The sequence below is a fragment of the Ovis canadensis genome, chromosome 2, assembly GCF_042477335.2.
Source record: "Ovis canadensis isolate MfBH-ARS-UI-01 breed Bighorn chromosome 2, ARS-UI_OviCan_v2, whole genome shotgun sequence".
In the NCBI taxonomy this organism is placed as follows: Eukaryota; Metazoa; Chordata; class Mammalia; order Artiodactyla; family Bovidae; genus Ovis; species Ovis canadensis.
Window position 1 is genome coordinate 230,478,863 of NC_091246.1, and position 16,899 is coordinate 230,495,761.

At 38.5% G+C, this 16,899-nt stretch overlaps 1 protein-coding gene across 1 annotated transcript in view; it reads left to right on the plus strand.

Annotated features, from left to right (window-relative positions):
- ACSL3 (acyl-CoA synthetase long chain family member 3) overlaps window positions 1-16,899 on the plus strand; it is a 70,607-nt gene that overhangs the window by 47,775 nt on the left and 5,933 nt on the right. Inside the window, exons 4-14 of the mRNA XM_069574661.1 lie at window positions 1,058-1,167; window positions 2,205-2,343; window positions 3,954-4,104; window positions 5,274-5,397; window positions 5,943-6,014; window positions 7,828-7,967; window positions 9,987-10,159; window positions 12,060-12,134; window positions 13,177-13,368; window positions 14,943-15,057; window positions 16,437-16,594. Coding sequence (XP_069430762.1) covers window positions 1,058-1,167; window positions 2,205-2,343; window positions 3,954-4,104; window positions 5,274-5,397; window positions 5,943-6,014; window positions 7,828-7,967; window positions 9,987-10,159; window positions 12,060-12,134; window positions 13,177-13,368; window positions 14,943-15,057; window positions 16,437-16,594 — 1,449 coding nt within the window. The remainder of the gene's footprint in view (window positions 1-1,057; window positions 1,168-2,204; window positions 2,344-3,953; window positions 4,105-5,273; window positions 5,398-5,942; window positions 6,015-7,827; window positions 7,968-9,986; window positions 10,160-12,059; window positions 12,135-13,176; window positions 13,369-14,942; window positions 15,058-16,436; window positions 16,595-16,899) is intronic.

Sequence of the window (16,899 nt, forward strand, 5' to 3'; positions counted from 1 at the left end):
GTCTGTTTTGGAAAAGGAACCAGTTGTGGAACAAATTACCCACGTAGTAAGAGGACTTGAGCCAATTCTGAGGGGACTTTCTGGGTCTGGGGAACTACATCTATACCTGTGGGTCATTGCTCTGCTACCCCTTCTCAGAATTGTCCTTTAAAGTTAGTGTCATCTTGTTAGGCCATTTCTACAGTTGACAGCTGGCCTCTAAAGCACTTCAATACTCAAACCTAGCTGCTAGTTAAACGATAGAGAATTTTTATGTTGTATAACTGTAACACAACTTGTGGAAGTTGTGATGCCTGTGAGGTAGTCTAAGTAAAGTTTCGTTCAGAGGTTATGGTGTCAATTGTGGTATTAAACATGGACATTGTTTTATACTTAAGATGAAATGGAAAAGATAATTTTTATCATCAAGTTTCTTGTTATAAATGCCTCCACTGTATTTTGTTTTTAAACTGGTATACCTTTTTGTTTTCACAGGTTTGGGTTTACAGTGTGTTTCTTTTAAGAAGCTTTAGTTATCTCTTAAAGTGACTTTGTTTAACTCTTTTGAGTTAGGTGGAAAGCATATAGAAGTCCTCCTCCTCATTATTATTTAATTTTGGCATTTCTAAGACTTTTTCTTAAAATTTTTCTACTGTAGAATAGTATTACCACTCATTAGTGCTATTTTTTTTAAAAGAAATAATATCTTAAATATGACATTCAGTGTGTTATTTTATTGGTATACTTTTTATATTTTAGTATCAAATAGTTAACATCTATGACTTTGACATTTTAGAAGTCAAATCAACATTACAGTTCCAGAGTAGCATCTGTAGGTGAAAGAAAACAAAATTTTAAAATGTTGAAATTTTGTGGGGGAATTATAGAAGAGTGAGTAGGCGTCATGTTAATATATTAAAATAATTTAGAATAACACAGCACAATTAAATCAAAAATTATGGATCTAACATTTTAGGGTTTAGATGTTCCGTCAGTGGTCAGAGAGGCTTTATTTAATTGCACTTCGTACATCTATGAAACGTCCAAGTATTTGACTTGCCCTTTCTTTTCCCTGTAGTTGTTACGCTGTATGCTACTCTAGGCGGTCCAGCAATTGTTCATGGATTAAATGAAACAGAGGTGACCAACATCATTACTAGTAAAGAACTCTTGCAGACAAAGTTGAAGGTGAGAACTAGTTTTCTAATAACTGTCCCATACTTTAGAATTTTCAGTATCATGAGTTCATTATTAAACATAATTCTTTTATGATCTTTAAAATCTCTCTAAATGTTGGGGAATATCATAATTTAGTCTCCTTTAGGAAAGAAAAAGTAGATTTCATATATATTTGTGTTTAAGTTGCACACAGAGCTCCAAATCCATGTGGAAGGTGAAGGGGTTACAGCTTTTCTATCTTGTGCTCATCTATTTTCAGTAAATTTTTAATTTAAAGGGTTTTTTAAAACTAGTAATTCACTTATTCTGAAACATTGAGTACAAGTTTCAGAACTTTTTAAAGGGAAGTTAACGACTTTATGAAACTATGGGAGAAAGAAGTTTTAGTCTCTGTACTCTCTATGAAAACAATATCTGACTTTTTTTTAAAAAACAAGCTTATAAGAGCATCCCCTTCCTTTCTCCGCATATCTTTATTTGCCTCTTAAAGCATGGGGAACATTTGGCTACCCTGTAGTTCAGGCAGTGTGTGTTTATAAGCCCATTTTTGCAAGGAATTAATTTTATTGATTAAGTATACCAAAGAACAGGTATACACAGTAAATCTAATGTTGTAAAACAGCAACATATATTCCAAACCAATAGTTGTCCATTTGAAAAAAGGGGTAGTCATGCCAGTGCACTTCACCCTTGCTATTTTGAGGCAAGAAATTAATAATTTGAAACATGGTAAACTACTTTTCTTGTGCCCTGTATTATTTGCCAAGCTCGTTAATACAGAGTAATAAAGAATATGCTTCTCAGGTGGCGTAGTGGTAAAGCCTCCACCTGCCAATGCGGGAGATGTGGGTTTGATCTGTGGATTGGGAAGATCCCCAGTAATAGGAAATGACAGCCTACTCTAGTATTCTTGCTGGGATATTCTCATGGACAGAGCAGCCTGCTGGGCTGTAATCCATGGGGTTGCAGAGTCGGACATGACTGAGCACGCACACACGTTCACTCACGTTGAGAGAAAAATGCAGTGAATCCTTGTGTTTTTCCAGGACATCGTTTCTCTGGTCCCTCGCCTGCGGCACATCATCACTGTAGATGGAAAGCCGCCGACCTGGTCTGAGTTCCCTAAGGGCGTCATCGTGCATACCATGGCCGCCGTGCAGGCTCTGGGAGCCAAGGCCAGCGTGGGTATGTGGCAGTTCCTTGCTTCCTTGTGTATGTTCTGCAGTGACTGTGTTCTCTAGATGTGATCCAGATATCTGATTCTAAAGTTAGATCAAGTGATAAACTGGTTTCCAGATCATCACTTTGGGAAGAAAGGTCACCCTAAGTATACCATCATCTACCCTTTAAAAAAAAACTTAAGGAAAAATACAAACATTAATTTATGAATGTTCTAAAAGTGGTATTTATTTGAAATTAATTTAAAATACTTTTATACATGATACAGTTTTCCTGTTCTCCTTTTTAGATGGTTTAAAGTTAGTTTTAGAAATGATGTCATTAAACTTGTAGGATTTCATAAAAGCTATTAGGATGGTAGGGCTATACTTCACTTGGCTTGGAAACAGGGTTATGCTGAGGTTAATTTTGTGCATGTTGAATTTAGGTGTACATGGTACATTCAAATACAGCTTTGTAGTGGGCAGTGGCGTGTACAAGTCTAGTATGCTGGAGTTAAGTTTGGAGTTAAAAGATTTAGAAGCTGAGAGCAGGTTTTAATTAAAGCCAAGGGAGTAGGTGACACCCATAGAGAAAGGTACCTTCAAAGGCCACCACGAATTGCCTGGAGAAGAAGGAAGAAGATGGGTGGTGTGTGATTCATGGGGGTTGAGTGGAAGGAGCCTCTTAGAAGGTGGGAGTCTTTCATAGGAGCAGGCACACTGGAGGAGCCTAGTGACACACAGACTGCAAAAGCACCGTTGGACTTCTTGGCCAGAGTCGCTTCAGAGAACAGTTCCTAGAAAGTGGTGGCAGTGGAGAATGGCACCATGGGACAAAGGAGTGACTGGCAGGTTAGGAAGCAAGAACTTGAGTAATAACAGTTGTCAAGAAATATATCTTGACGGGTACGAGAGCAAGGGTGCACTTGGGAACAAGTTTAAAATGTTTTCCCTGTTTACTGAAGAAGACCACGTTTAGGGTAGTTCCAAGATTAATTCAGGCAGAGAAGTGGTGCTGTCCATGACCTACTTCTCTTTGTTTTTCTACTGTGTCACCTGTCTGGGATGTTGCCTGCTGTTCCTGGGCTTGTGCCAAAGGGGGAAGAATTCTGAGTATAGCCATGTTAGCTTCACACTGTGAAGTAGAGAACAGTTTTAGCAAATGCCTAGGTACCCTAGTCTAATTTCTTAGTCGAGTCACTGGCATAGCCTTTTGTCTCTCTGCTTCTGTTGTTTCCTTTTTGAGTTAGGTAGCCACACAGTAGCTAATGTGATCCTTGTTGCGGACAAACCCCTGTTCAAAATGACGTTGCTTTCCACGCAGTGGGAAATCCAGAGTTGTAGGCATGACCTTGGAGACTGCACGATGGGGTCCTGGCAGTTACTTCACCTTCGTTTCCTGCCCCTTTTCCTAACATTTTCTCACCTGGTCTTGCTTTATTTTTCTTCATAACTCTTATAAATTATAGATTTGTGTACATCTGTCCAAGTAGACTATGTCTCATGTGTAGGGACTTGATTTATTTTATCGACCTTTGTGTGAGTACAATTAATAGTTGTTGAGTTAACAAATGATTATGAAAAAATTGGTGATATAGGTAAATTTCTCAGGAGTATGTGTCTTCTCTAATGCAGAAAACAAACCCCTCAGCAAACCAGCGCCCTCAGATATTGCAGTGATCATGTACACAAGCGGATCCACAGGAATCCCCAAGGGGGTCATGATCTCTCATAGCAACATCATTGCTGGGATCACTGGGATGGCAGAGAGGATTCCGGAACTTGGGTATGTTGGTATTTACGTTAATTACTTACGTTAATGTTGTTTCATAGTATATGATCAAGTTAGTCCTTCAGAGTCTGTTTACAGTTAGGCATTTCTTCAAAAAAGACATTAAAATTACAAAATAATTATAGTTGTGGGGTTTAAAAGGTATCATTGTTAATATTTACTTTTTACTTTAAAAGTGCAAACTTGACCTGATTTAAATGTCTTAAATATTTTTATCAGTTCATATTGTTACCATCTAGTCATTTTCTTACCTCAGTATTATAATTCCAGTAAACAGATAATACTTAGTGGATATATTTATTGAGCTTCTGTATTCAGTCTCTGATTCTTCCTTTTAAGGCACAGTCAGGTAGTAGCAGGGGGAGAGTGGGTCTCTGGGAATGGGAAAGAGATCAGTGAGGAAGCCAGACGGGAGGGAGTTTTAGGGAAGTGAGGATAACATTCCCGGAGATGGAATCAGTATTGTGATGACTGATCTTGTAAAGCAGTTGGATATTTTTGTTGCCTTTAAGTGTAGCGATTATAAATACACACATGTTACTGTGGAATTGAATTTGGGGGTGCAGATAGAAATCTCTTATGTATGCATAACTTTCAGGAAAAAAATTAAGAGCAACTAGTTCCTTCTAGGAAGTTGCCCTTCATATTTTGACAGTGGAAGCAGTTCTTGAAATAATATGCACATGTATACATACACATTTTATTATATAATGTATAATTTAACTTTCGGAACAAGAATCTCTTCCTGAGATTCCTGGCAGGCAGTTGTGGATTCTCTTTGAACTGTCCTTTTTGATATCCCATTAGCTATCAAATCCCTCCTTGGATTTCTTCTGTGCTTCAGAATCCCTCATGTTTTTACACCCTCCGAGTGCTGATCTCTTCTGCTCTAGAGCTTTGCTTGTGCAGTGCTCAGTTAGGGAGCACCTTCCAGGAGGACTGGAAACGGAGCCACCTCCTTGTGTGTCTGCCTCCTCAGCTTCAGAAGGAGCTGTATTGTAGTTCTCTTCCCCTGACACCCAGGCTCTGCCGTACACACACACGCATGCACACGTGGAGCCCAGAGGGTCCTCCCATGGCCTTTTAAAGCTTGCCCCCACTGCAGTCACTTTTCACAGAAACAGCACCTGACTGTTGCTTCTTGCATCTTCCTTTTCTTCTAGGGAGAAAGATGTTTACATTGGATATTTGCCTCTGGCCCACGTCTTAGAATTAAGTGCTGAGCTTGTCTGTCTCTCCCATGGATGCCGCATCGGCTACTCTTCACCACAGACTTTAGCAGATCAGGTAACAGAATTTCTGTGATTTGAGATACTAAGAAACCATAACCAATACAGTATTGTAGAGTAATTAGCCTCCAACTAAAATAAATTTATTTTTAAAAAATGGCCAAAAATTAAAAAAAAAAAGAAACCATAATTATCTTTAACACAATTTTCATTCAATATGATAGTATACTATACGGATAACAGTTAATCATTTCAAAAGAACTTGCCTTTTAAGATCTATTTAGAATATGAGTTGATTAAAATGGGCTTCCCTTGTGGCTCGGCTGGTAAAGAATCCTTCTGCAATGCGGGAGACCTGGGTTTGATCCCTGAGTTAGGAAGGTTCCCTGGAGAAGGAAAAGGCTACCCACTCCACTGTCCTGGCCTGGAGAATTCCATGGACTCTGTAGTCCATGGGGTCGCAAAAAGAGTCGGACCCAACGGAGTGACTTCCACGTCATGTCACAGACTAAAGTTACAGAATTTTGTAATATATTTTTAAAGCGTTTCATTGAATTTTTAAAATAATGATCACTTTATGTAAACCTATTTTTCTCTCTGTAGTCTTCAAAAATAAAAAAAGGAAGCAAAGGAGATACATCCATGTTGAAACCAACACTGATGGCAGCTGTCCCGGTAAGAATTGACCATTAATCAGTATTGAGTGCTGAAAAAAAAAAGCATCTCCAGAATGTAACTGCTAGTGGAAAAGACATTGTTGACAAGGTAGTTTATGTAGGATTTACTCCTTATTTGTTACTTGTATTACCTTGAGCTCTGAAGGTATTCGATCATGTTTTATCATTTTCATCTTATTTATTAAGCAGTCAGCTTAATAGTAGTTTCAGCTTCCATATGATATTATCAACTCCTTTCTTAAAGAGCTTCTTGCTCAAATCAGTTTTGTGATATCTGTTTGCTGTTAGTAGAGACCTGAAGCCCAGCAGGAGATAGGAGGAAAGGTTGGAGATCATCTCCTCCTAAGCAAATCACACCTCCTGAGTCCCTTAGGGACAGTCTGGCCTGGACACCAGAAAAAAGAGACAGAGAAGTTGGGGCCACTTTGAATTGCCCGAGAATCACTGTGATGGCTCAGATGGTAAAGAGTCTGCCTGCCATGTGGGAGACCTGGATTCCATCCCTGGGTTGGGAAGATCCCCTGGAGAAGGAAATGGCAACCCACTCCAGTATTATTGCCTGGAAAATCCCATGGACGGAGGAGTCTGGCAGGCTGCAGTCCATGAGGTTGCAAAGAGTTGGGCACAACTGGATGACTGACGCAGAAGCACTATGTGTCTTAATTTAGTATCAGGCATAGGGAGGGACCTGGGAATGAGACCAATGGAAATGGGGCGATAGTGATTTTCTGTGCCCCTAATGTACATTTTATAAGACTTTCTGATTTTGTTTGAATTTTAACTGGATACCGAATGTTCTGGATGGCTCAGAGGGTAAAGAATCCTCCTGCCAGTGCAAGAGACACAGGAGACACTGGTTTTATCCCTGGGTTAGAAAGATCCCCTGGAGAGGAAAATGGCATCCCACTCCAGCATTCTTGCCTGGAGAATCCCATGGACAGAGGAGTCCGGCGGGCTACAGACCAAAAGGTTGCAGAGTCAGACACGACTGAACTACTGCACCCACCACATGTTCACATTCGAGCATTATTATGTAGTTTTTCCAAAATCAAATATAAATGATCAGTAGTTTTGGAGTTTTAGTAGGTATGTAGTTTCTTTAATAATATCCTTCTTTAAATTTTTGATTCATATAAATATTAAATATAGTATAAAATTGTGGAGAGAACCTATTTCAAGTCAGTAAATCAGAGTAATAGCAGTAGCAAGCAGAATACAGTGCAGGCAAGGAAATTTTTTTCCTGGGTGCAGCATTAAAAATTAAAACAAGCAAGCAAAATGACCCCATGGTTTTTGTGAGCCGAGAATGTAGTACTTCATATCTTCATAAGATAAAATTATGAGAATTTAAAAAGCCATTTCATATAGGTGTTCATTTATTTAGTGAGTTTAGTTTTTAGCTCAGAATAAGTAAGATAACCTGGAGAACGAAATGGCAGCCCACTCGTGTATTCTTGCCTGGAGAGTCCCGTGGACAGAGGAGCCTGGCAGGCTGCAGTTCATGGGATTGCAAAGAGCTCGACACAGCTGAGCAAACACACACAAGTCAGATAAATAAACAAAGCAGTGTAAAGAATCAGTGATTACTGCCCTAAGGTCCCCTTCTTTACTATTGCTGAACATCTATTAAAAATTACTTTTACTGAAATCTTATTTTTAAACAAAGTGTGGCTCTATTTTAAAAGTTTATTATTGACGGAATGTCTCTTTTAAAATGTCTCTATTAATGGAAATAGTAATCTGATGTTAAGCTTTTAAATAAGGTAGCCGAGAGCATTGTTGACTGTATTAAGTCATTTGTATATTTTTAGGAAATCATGGATCGAATCTACAAAAATGTCATGAATAAAGTGAATGAAATGAGCAGTTTTCAACGCAATCTGTTTATTCTGGCCTATAATTACAAAATGGAACAGATTTCAAAAGGGCACAGTACTCCGCTTTGTGATAGGTGCGTAAAGGCTCTCCTTCTCCTTCATAGTTTGATCATTTGTTCACATTAATTATCTTAAGGGTCTCTAAAAATTCCATCTCGCATGAGAATATGAGCAATTAAAGAAGCTTTCAGTGTTATTTGAAAAATATTATCACCAAAAATTTTATTGTACTAATAGTGTGTTTATGTCTTTGGTGGCCACTTACATGAGTTTAATTATTTTGAGAAGTAGTTTCTCTTTGCTTTTAAATTTATTTCGATATGACTAGAAAATGGCAACCAGATATTAAACGTTTTGTGACCTATTCCACCCCTTCGCCCATGGCACTAATAGAATAAGTATATTTAACTGTAAAGTATTTGAGAAATTAGAAAGTAACAGTATGACATTCAAATTACTTTTATGGGGATATTAATATAGTTTTCAAATGTGTCACATTTAAAGCTTTATAATTTTCTCCTGCCTTTTACTAATCTCTCCAGTGAAATACATAACTGCTTTGTAAACCTACTATATATATATTTATATATACACATATATGTATATATAATACACACATGTATTTATACACACATATAACATGTATTTATATGTGCACATGTTTATACACATACATATATGTATTTATATACACACATATATGTATTTATATACTTTCCTGTAGCTCAGATGGTAAAGAATCTTCCTGCAATGCAGGAGACCTGGGTTCAATCCCTGGGTCAGGGAGATCCTCTGGAGAAGGAAATGGCAATCGACTCCAGTATTCTTGTCTGGAGAATCCCATGGACCGAGGAGCCTGGCAGGCCACAGTTCATGGGGTTGCAAAGAGTCAGACACGACTAAGTGACTAACACTACTATATATACAAACATATATATTAGATATATTTATATAGACGTTTATATTTTAAATGGTTGCCTTTTGGTCTTTGCCTTTTTCAAAGTTATTAAAATACAGACAAAACCCTTCCCCTCTTTTCATCAAGTTAGTAAGCAGTCTGTGTATTTTCAGAAGCATTTCAATTAGATATTTGAGTTGTTTCCTTTTTAAATTTATCAGATACTTTGAATTAGTGAAATTCTAAAGAGCTAAATTGCTATTTACAGATATGTATACATTTCTAATGAAATAACCTAAAGGAAAAAAAAATTTGCTTTTAATAATAAACTTCATGAAGATATAGTAAAGTTATTCAGTATTATGTATTATATAATGATATAAAACTAATTATTCTGGCCATAAACGAAGAATTTCTGTTACTATACAAAATTAAACCTGGCAATTTTGAATTCTAACATTTCTTACAGTTCTTAAGAGAAAATCACATTTTCTTGGTCGAGTAAACTTAGTTGGATAGACATTTAGTTTTAAATAGTGGGTCAAGAGAATCTCTTAAATTGGCTTTGTGGCTTTGGATAAGTCACTTGATCTCAACATCTCATTCCCTGGTGGCTCAGAGGTTAAAGCGTCTGCTTGGAATTCAGGAGACCCAGGTTTGATCCCTGGGTCAGGAAGATCCCTGGAGAAGGAAATGGCAACCCACTCCAGTACTCTTGCCTGGAGAATCCCATGGAGGGAGGAGCCTGATGGGCTACAGTCCATGGGGTCGCAAAGAGTCGGACACGACTGAGCGACTTCAATTTCAGTTTTGCTTTATTGTATTTTGCAAGTAACTGTGGTTTTCTTTTGAAACAAATGGAAGGTTTGTGGCGACCCTCTATTGTCAGATGGTTAGCATTTGCTAGGAATAAGGTATTTTCTTAATTAAGGTATGTGTTGCTGTTTATACATAATACTGTTACGCTCTTAATAAACCACAGTATAGTATAAACATAATTTTTGTATATACCAAGATACCAAAAATTGAAGTGACTTGCTTTATTGTTGTAGTCTCTCTATTGCTATGGTCTGGAACGGAACCCTAAGTTATCTTCGAGGTGTTCCTATATATCAAAATTGGGAGATTAGTCTAAATGATTTGGAAAATCCTATTCAGCTTTAAAATTCTGTGATTGGATTTTTTTTTTTTTTAGCTTTATTTTCCGGAAAGTTCGAGGCTTGCTAGGTGGAAATATTCGACTTCTGTTGTGTGGAGGTGCTCCACTTTCTGCAACCACACAGCGATTCATGAACATCTGTTTTTGCTGTCCTGTTGGTCAGGGGTATGGACTCACTGAATCTTGTGGGGCTGGAACAATTACAGAAGGTTAGTGTTGCTGCAGAGTGGTGTCTACAGCAGAGGCTGGGGTACAACTCCTGGCCCTTTTGGTATGGGTTGTTTTTTGCAAGTATATAGAAAATCAGTTAAAATATTTCTGTAAATCCCAAGTACTGTGATTGTTGAAATCAGTTTTCAGAATGTATTCAGTTCAGTCACTCAGTCGTGTCCAACTCTTTGTGACCCCATGAATCGCAGCATGCCAGGCCTCCCTGTTCATCACCAACTCCCGGAGTTCACTCAAACTCACATCCATTGAGTTGGTGACAGCATCCAGCCATCTCATCCTCTGTCGTCCTCTTCTCCTCCTGCCCCCAATCCCTCCCAGCATCAGAGTCTTCTCCAATGAGTCAACTCTTCTCATGAGGTGGCCAAAGTACTAGAGTTTCAGCTTCAGCATCATTTCTTCCAAAGAACACCCAGGGCTGATCTCCTTTAGAATGGATGGGTTGGATCTCCTTGAGGTATATCTGAATGTCACTAGTTCATCTAGAGGAGTTTTTCATGTTAAACTATGATAGGCAGTATTAAAAACTACTTAACACTTAGCAGCAGCAGCATTCTAGAAAAAAAGGTTTAGTAACAAACATTAGCTATATTGTATACATATATGACCTTATATCAAAAATTAGTGTGTTTGTTTAGTTGTTTAGGTTTATTAAGGGTCAAATTCAGAAATGTTTATTGAGGTGAGTGGTCTGTGTTAAAATAAGTGCAATGAGAAACTAGAGAATCTAATTTTGGTCTGGAGAATCTAATTCCCAGAAATTTATCATGGCAACAAGTTTAGATGACTGGTCCATTACCCAAGTGGTTCCCAGGTGACTGTCTAGTGCCCCATGTGCCCTTTTATAGAGGAAAGTTACTTTGTTTTCCAGTCCAAGAAAAAATTATGCTTCTCCTTTGTTTTCTCTAGATATTTGTAGACACTAAACCTTATTCATTTTCCTTTCTTTGCCGTAAGGGATTTTGTGTTCCATTCTTATGCCAGGTTTATCCTGCACTACTTCCATATTTTCCAGTTTTCCGTTGTGTTCTTTATCATTTTCATATTTTTGGAAGCTGCTTGTAAGTCTTGTTTCATAGAATATACACAAGCATTCTTAAAAACATGCACGTTCAGTTCCTAAGGAGCCTTACTTTCTTTGATTTTTAAGTTTTCCATTGGTTGTGCGAGTAAGTAGTGATGGTTTATGTTGTAAATAAATCTGTAAAGTATCATGTGTCAAACTTTTATTTCTGATATTTGAATGGTCCTTGAAACCTAATGCAGTAGTAACTCATTGGTGAAGTCTTGCCCCAGATCTTTGAAAGTGAACAGTCTGAACCTCCAGCCTGGCCTCTGAACTCTTACTATATGAGTTTAAATAGGGTATGGTAGCATAAGCTGATATGAGGGGAGCTTCAGAGGTCTCACTTTGAAGACTGGAGATGTTATTTGTCCTGCAAAGCTGTGTTAAGTCGAGTAAGAAAGTGGAATAGCTGTAAACCATTGTGCTCCTTCATCCTTAAAAACAGGGAAGGCAGAATCATGAATCAAGCAGCTACTTAGTGGGTGTAAGAAAATGTGATGGTATGGAATCTGGGGAAACTGGAGCAGGCCTGTCCTGTCTGTTAGGGGCTATAGTTGTTGCTGTGCTGGAAATGTGCACCCACAGTTCTTGGAGATTCTGACTCTTCTGTAAAGTGTCTTATTTATAACCACTTCAGATTAAAGAAACGAAACACCTCAGTGTGGGCTACACAGCCTGGTTCACCAGTGTGCTGCTTCTGCTTGTAAAGGTTCTCTGGGGATGTCTAAGCTTTGGGATAAATCTTTGTAATTAAAAAAAAATGAAGCAATTTATTAACTACCATAATCAAATACTTTTTTTCGTTTATGTCTTAGTGTGGGACTACAATACTGGCAGAGTGGGAGCACCATTAGTTTGCTGTGAAATCAAATTAAAGAACTGGGAGGAAGGTAATAACCTGTTTTAACCACAGAGCATTAATTTGTATAGTATTAGAATTGTACTTCATTTTCTTCCTTATTTTAGAATATAAAATCACCCATAAGTGCTTACTTTTGTTTTTTATAAATAGAAATATTTTTATCTAGAGCTGTGAGTGAATTTATTTTGCTTGTTTCAAAGATGATTTTGAAGAATTGTTTTTTTGCTTGTTTTATTATTACATAAATGCAAGTAAGAATTATGGGGGAAATTTGAAGATGTATTAAATGAACAATGCCCATAAATTGCAAATGATCATATTTTATAGAAACAAAATCGCAAAATTCATTCTATGAAATGGAAGATTTTAACCTATTCTTTTCTTTTTTCTTTCTCTTCTCTGAGGGCTTCAACCCAAAATTATCAGAAGGAAATTTTTACTATAATTACATAAAAATCTCTTGCTCATTCCATTTTAATACTAGTCATTTTTAAAATATTTGCTCCTATGAACATGTGCATGTTATTTCTGGTTTGTTTGGATGCACTTTTCTTTTATACAAAGAGATTCTAAGCCTTGGGTGTCACTTTTCAGCTGTCTTTTAGCAAAACTAGTGAAAATGTTTCATAAACTTGGAACCATTCTGAAGTTATTTGTAAGGAATAAATCCTCTAAATATATGCTTGTTTGACTTTATACTGAGATTGATTCTCAAAATGCACAATTTAACACATTTATCAATTAGTATGATATTTAAGCGTCTCTACAGAATCCTTAAAGGAACTGACCTGCACAGTACATATGTAACTGTTTTATACACTAGTTGTTGGGGTTTTGAGTTTATTTTTCTTGGAATAGTAGTTTGAAAGCAGAAGTGCTTATGGTTAAGCAACTGAAAATTTGTAGCTAGATTTAATAATGAATTTTGTTCATAGTGTCTGCCTTACTTTGCAAAACCCTAATTGGATCGAAATCAGATGAGCCTATTTGGAAACTAGCAGTTTCAAATATTCACCTGATGCGTGAGGGATAAAACTATTCAATTAACTCTAAATCATTCTGTTTACTAGGTGGATACTTCAATACCGATAAACCACATCCCAGGGGTGAGATTCTTATTGGTGGCCAAAATGTGACAATGGGGTACTACAAAAACGAAGCAAAAACAAAAGCTGATTTTTTTGAAGATGAAAATGGACAGAGGTGGCTCTGTACTGGAGACATTGGGGAGTTTGACCCTGATGGTTGTTTGAAGATCATTGGTGAGCCAGCTGATACTGTTTTTCTTTGAGTAGATGTTCCTGTAGTGTCTTTTCAAAAAAGAGATTGCATATTTAGAGAAGTTGTTTAATAGTATAAGAATTCATCTTCCTGTAATGTTGGTATGGTCTCTGTATCAGCCCTGGAATGTAAAAATGCACAAGAGGGACTATATGGAATTTATAAGGCTTGACATGCTATGAGGCCTTAGGGTCTATTCAGAAGTGGTATTTTTAATTACTACTAGATAACCCTTAAAGAGTCTGATTCTTAGTAGGGAGTATTCATTTTTGTGTGCTGTGCTTAGTCGCTCAGTCATGTCCAACTCTTTGCGACCCCATGGACTGTAGCCCGCCAGGCTCCTCTGTCCATGGGGATTCTCCAGGCAAGAATACTGGAGTGGGTTGCCATGCCCTCCTCTGGGGGATCTTCTCAACTTAGGAATCAACTGGGGTCTCCTGCATCGCAGGCGGATTCTTTACCAGCTGAGCTACCCGGGAAGCTATCATTTTTGTGTATGTAGAGGTTATTGGGCAAGACTCTTGCCTGTCTGAAGCATTTCCTTTCCTTGCCATCGAGAGCTAAGGAATGCCTGGCAGCTCAGTACCAGGACTGACAGGTGAAAAATACATTCCCCTGCTTCTCCTCTTGGGTTCTTTGTCTCAGTTAATGGCACTTCTATCCTAGTCATGACATCTAGACACTGGCAGGAGGTGAAAGCCTCTGCAGCCAGCTCTCCATAGTTAATCCATATCCCACTGCTTTACCTTATAAAATATGCCTCAAGATCGTTCTGTCCATCTCTCCCTGTTCCTGTGATTGTAGGTCAGGTCTGCACCTTTTGCCACCCTGTTGCAAGAAATTCCTTTCTGTTGCAATGCCTGCCTCTGCTGAATGCACCCTTTCGTGGCCACCACGTGATTACTGAACCCCTATCTCACTGACTGCTTTCCTGCTGGAAACCTTTGAGTGGCTCCCAGAGGCTCAATTGAGGGTGGCCCCGCTCACCCATGTGCCCCCATTGCCTTTGTGCTGCAGTAGTGCAAACTGGCACAGCTCTGTTGTTTGCCAATGCCATTCCACTTGGCTGCAGCTCAGTCTTCTCTGAAGACTCAGTTTGGGCCTCACTTGTAGGAATTCTCCCCAAATCAGCAAGTTGGAGAGTCTGAACACTTAGCACTACCATGTTGTACTGAAGTAATATGGTTTTTCATCCTGCCTCTCTTTCGATAGACTGTGAGCTTTCACATGGCACTTGAGTATATATTCTTGACTTTTCTGGTATTAATGTGTCCCGGGGACATAATCTGTCGAGCAGAACATACCTGAAGCCCTGAGGATGGGGTCCCTTAAGAAGCTAAGTTTTTAAAAGAAATGTATTCAGTGGTACAGAAATAAAGGCCTCATTTTATTTGTGTTTTAAATTTCAGCATAACTCTTATAAGGAACTTAACTGATCGCAAATTACTTAGGGGATGGCCAGTGTTTGTGGGGAATGGTCAATATTTGTATGTATTAAAGGTGTGTTAATACTATCCTCCAATGTGCCCCCGCTCCTGGCCCTGTTTTTGCACAGATCGTAAGAAGGACCTTGTAAAACTACAGGCAGGAGAATATGTTTCTCTTGGGAAGGTGGAGGCTGCTTTGAAGAATCTCCCACTAATAGACAACATTTGTGCATATGCAAACAGGTAAGCGCATAGAATTTATGCTGCTTAAAACATTTGGTAATGCTGTCGGCCCTTCCTTTCTCTGCTGGCCTTCTTTGTATAATTATCCCGAGACCTCTTCCTTCTCATGTGTTTTCCTCTTCTCATCACAGCCACTGGTTGATTCTTGCCTTGTGAGGCTCCTCTCCATCATCCTCTGTCTGATTTCTGTTTTGCATCTCGGTGCAGAGTCCCATGTGATAGGAAGGTGAGGGAAATAACCCTCCTTCCCGCTGCTTTGGTTCTCTGAGCTACTTGTCCTTCTACACAAGGAGGCTTCCCGCAACCAGTCTAGAGGAGAGGGGAGTAAAGAAGGAAATTGGTTGGCCAACAGTGCTCTGCTCAGTTCTTACTACCCTTTCTCAATTTGAGCCTGCCTGGGGCCCCAGGAACCCCAAAGGAGGGCTTCCTTTCCCCTTTAAGCTAGGTTAAGCTGTGGCTTCACACATAGTGTCTCTCAGCCATGATGATTCAGAGGCAGCTGGGAAGGAGAGTTTAAAGTTAAAATCCCGGAATGCCTCTTGGGAAATGTGTTGGAATTTCAGATTGACACACTGTTCACATTTTTCCATAACACTACTGTATGTGGCGATCATTCCCCAGTGGTAGTGATTGAGTGTTTTGTGGCCAGCTTAGAAGACTTACTGCCACAGTTAACATAATACTTATTATGAAAAAATAAAATCTGATATTAGAAGAACCAGTTTAGAAATAGACTTTGAGGTGCAGCCCACTTCAGAGATTTATCATATCGATTTATAAATTATTGTGCCCTCTGTTAGTTATGAAGTGTTTTCTTTAGTGATGCTAACAGTTCCGGATTTTCTGGTGTGATATTAACCAGAACTGTCTTTCTTCTGATGATGCTGTCATTTCTTCAGGTGACTGGTTTCTGTGGGTGTGCTTTGAGTTCCTCTAGAATACAAATTCTCGTGATAACAAAAGAATAAATATATATAATCACATTAGTTTGACTTGTTGCCATAATTTTTTAAAAACAGCTTCTTACTTTCATTAGCTTTTATTTTTGTTTAGTCTATTGATGTGAATTTTTAAAGATAAATTTTCTAATTTCTGTTAAAAGTATGATTCATAATAGTTATTATATAGATAGCTGAAATTCATCATGAAATGTCAGATTAAGGTTTATTTAGCAATGAATTCTGCCAGAGCATCAGAACGTGTTATGAATCAGACAGTAAAATTGGCTGTTGCATGAAATAAGTGTGGCAAATATGCCTTATGTGTATTCTTTAAAATGGTAGAGAGTTGGCTACTAAATCTGAGTGTAATCAGTAACCACAGTTAACATGGTATATGCCATTTAGTGCCCTAACTAAGTTATCCTTTATATATTTCAGTTATCATTCTTACGTCATTGGATTTGTTGTGCCAAATCAAAAGGAACTAACAGAATTAGCGCGAAAGAAAGGACTTACTGGGACTTGGGAGGAGCTGTGTAACAGTAGTGAAATGGAAAACGAGGTACTTAAAGTGCTTTCTGAAGCTGCTATTTCAGGTGAGTGAGAGTGTTAACTGGTTCTGGGAACGAGATGGGAAGAGAATGCTTAAACTTGTTTATTCTGTTTTTGTGACAAGGGCTTAGGTTAGAAGAGCATGCTTGTCACCCCCATTCAGGCTCCTCTGGGGACACACAAGGCCACCACGCCCACCACTGATGTACACGTATCAGAATGCTCTCTTCTCTCAGCTTCTGTTTTCCGGGTTTGCCCTTTCTCCACTCTGCTCTGCTGTTTGCAAGGCCCTGCTGGGCTTCCCAGACACCCCAGCCCACAGTGAACCATCCAAGACTCTATGCTGTTA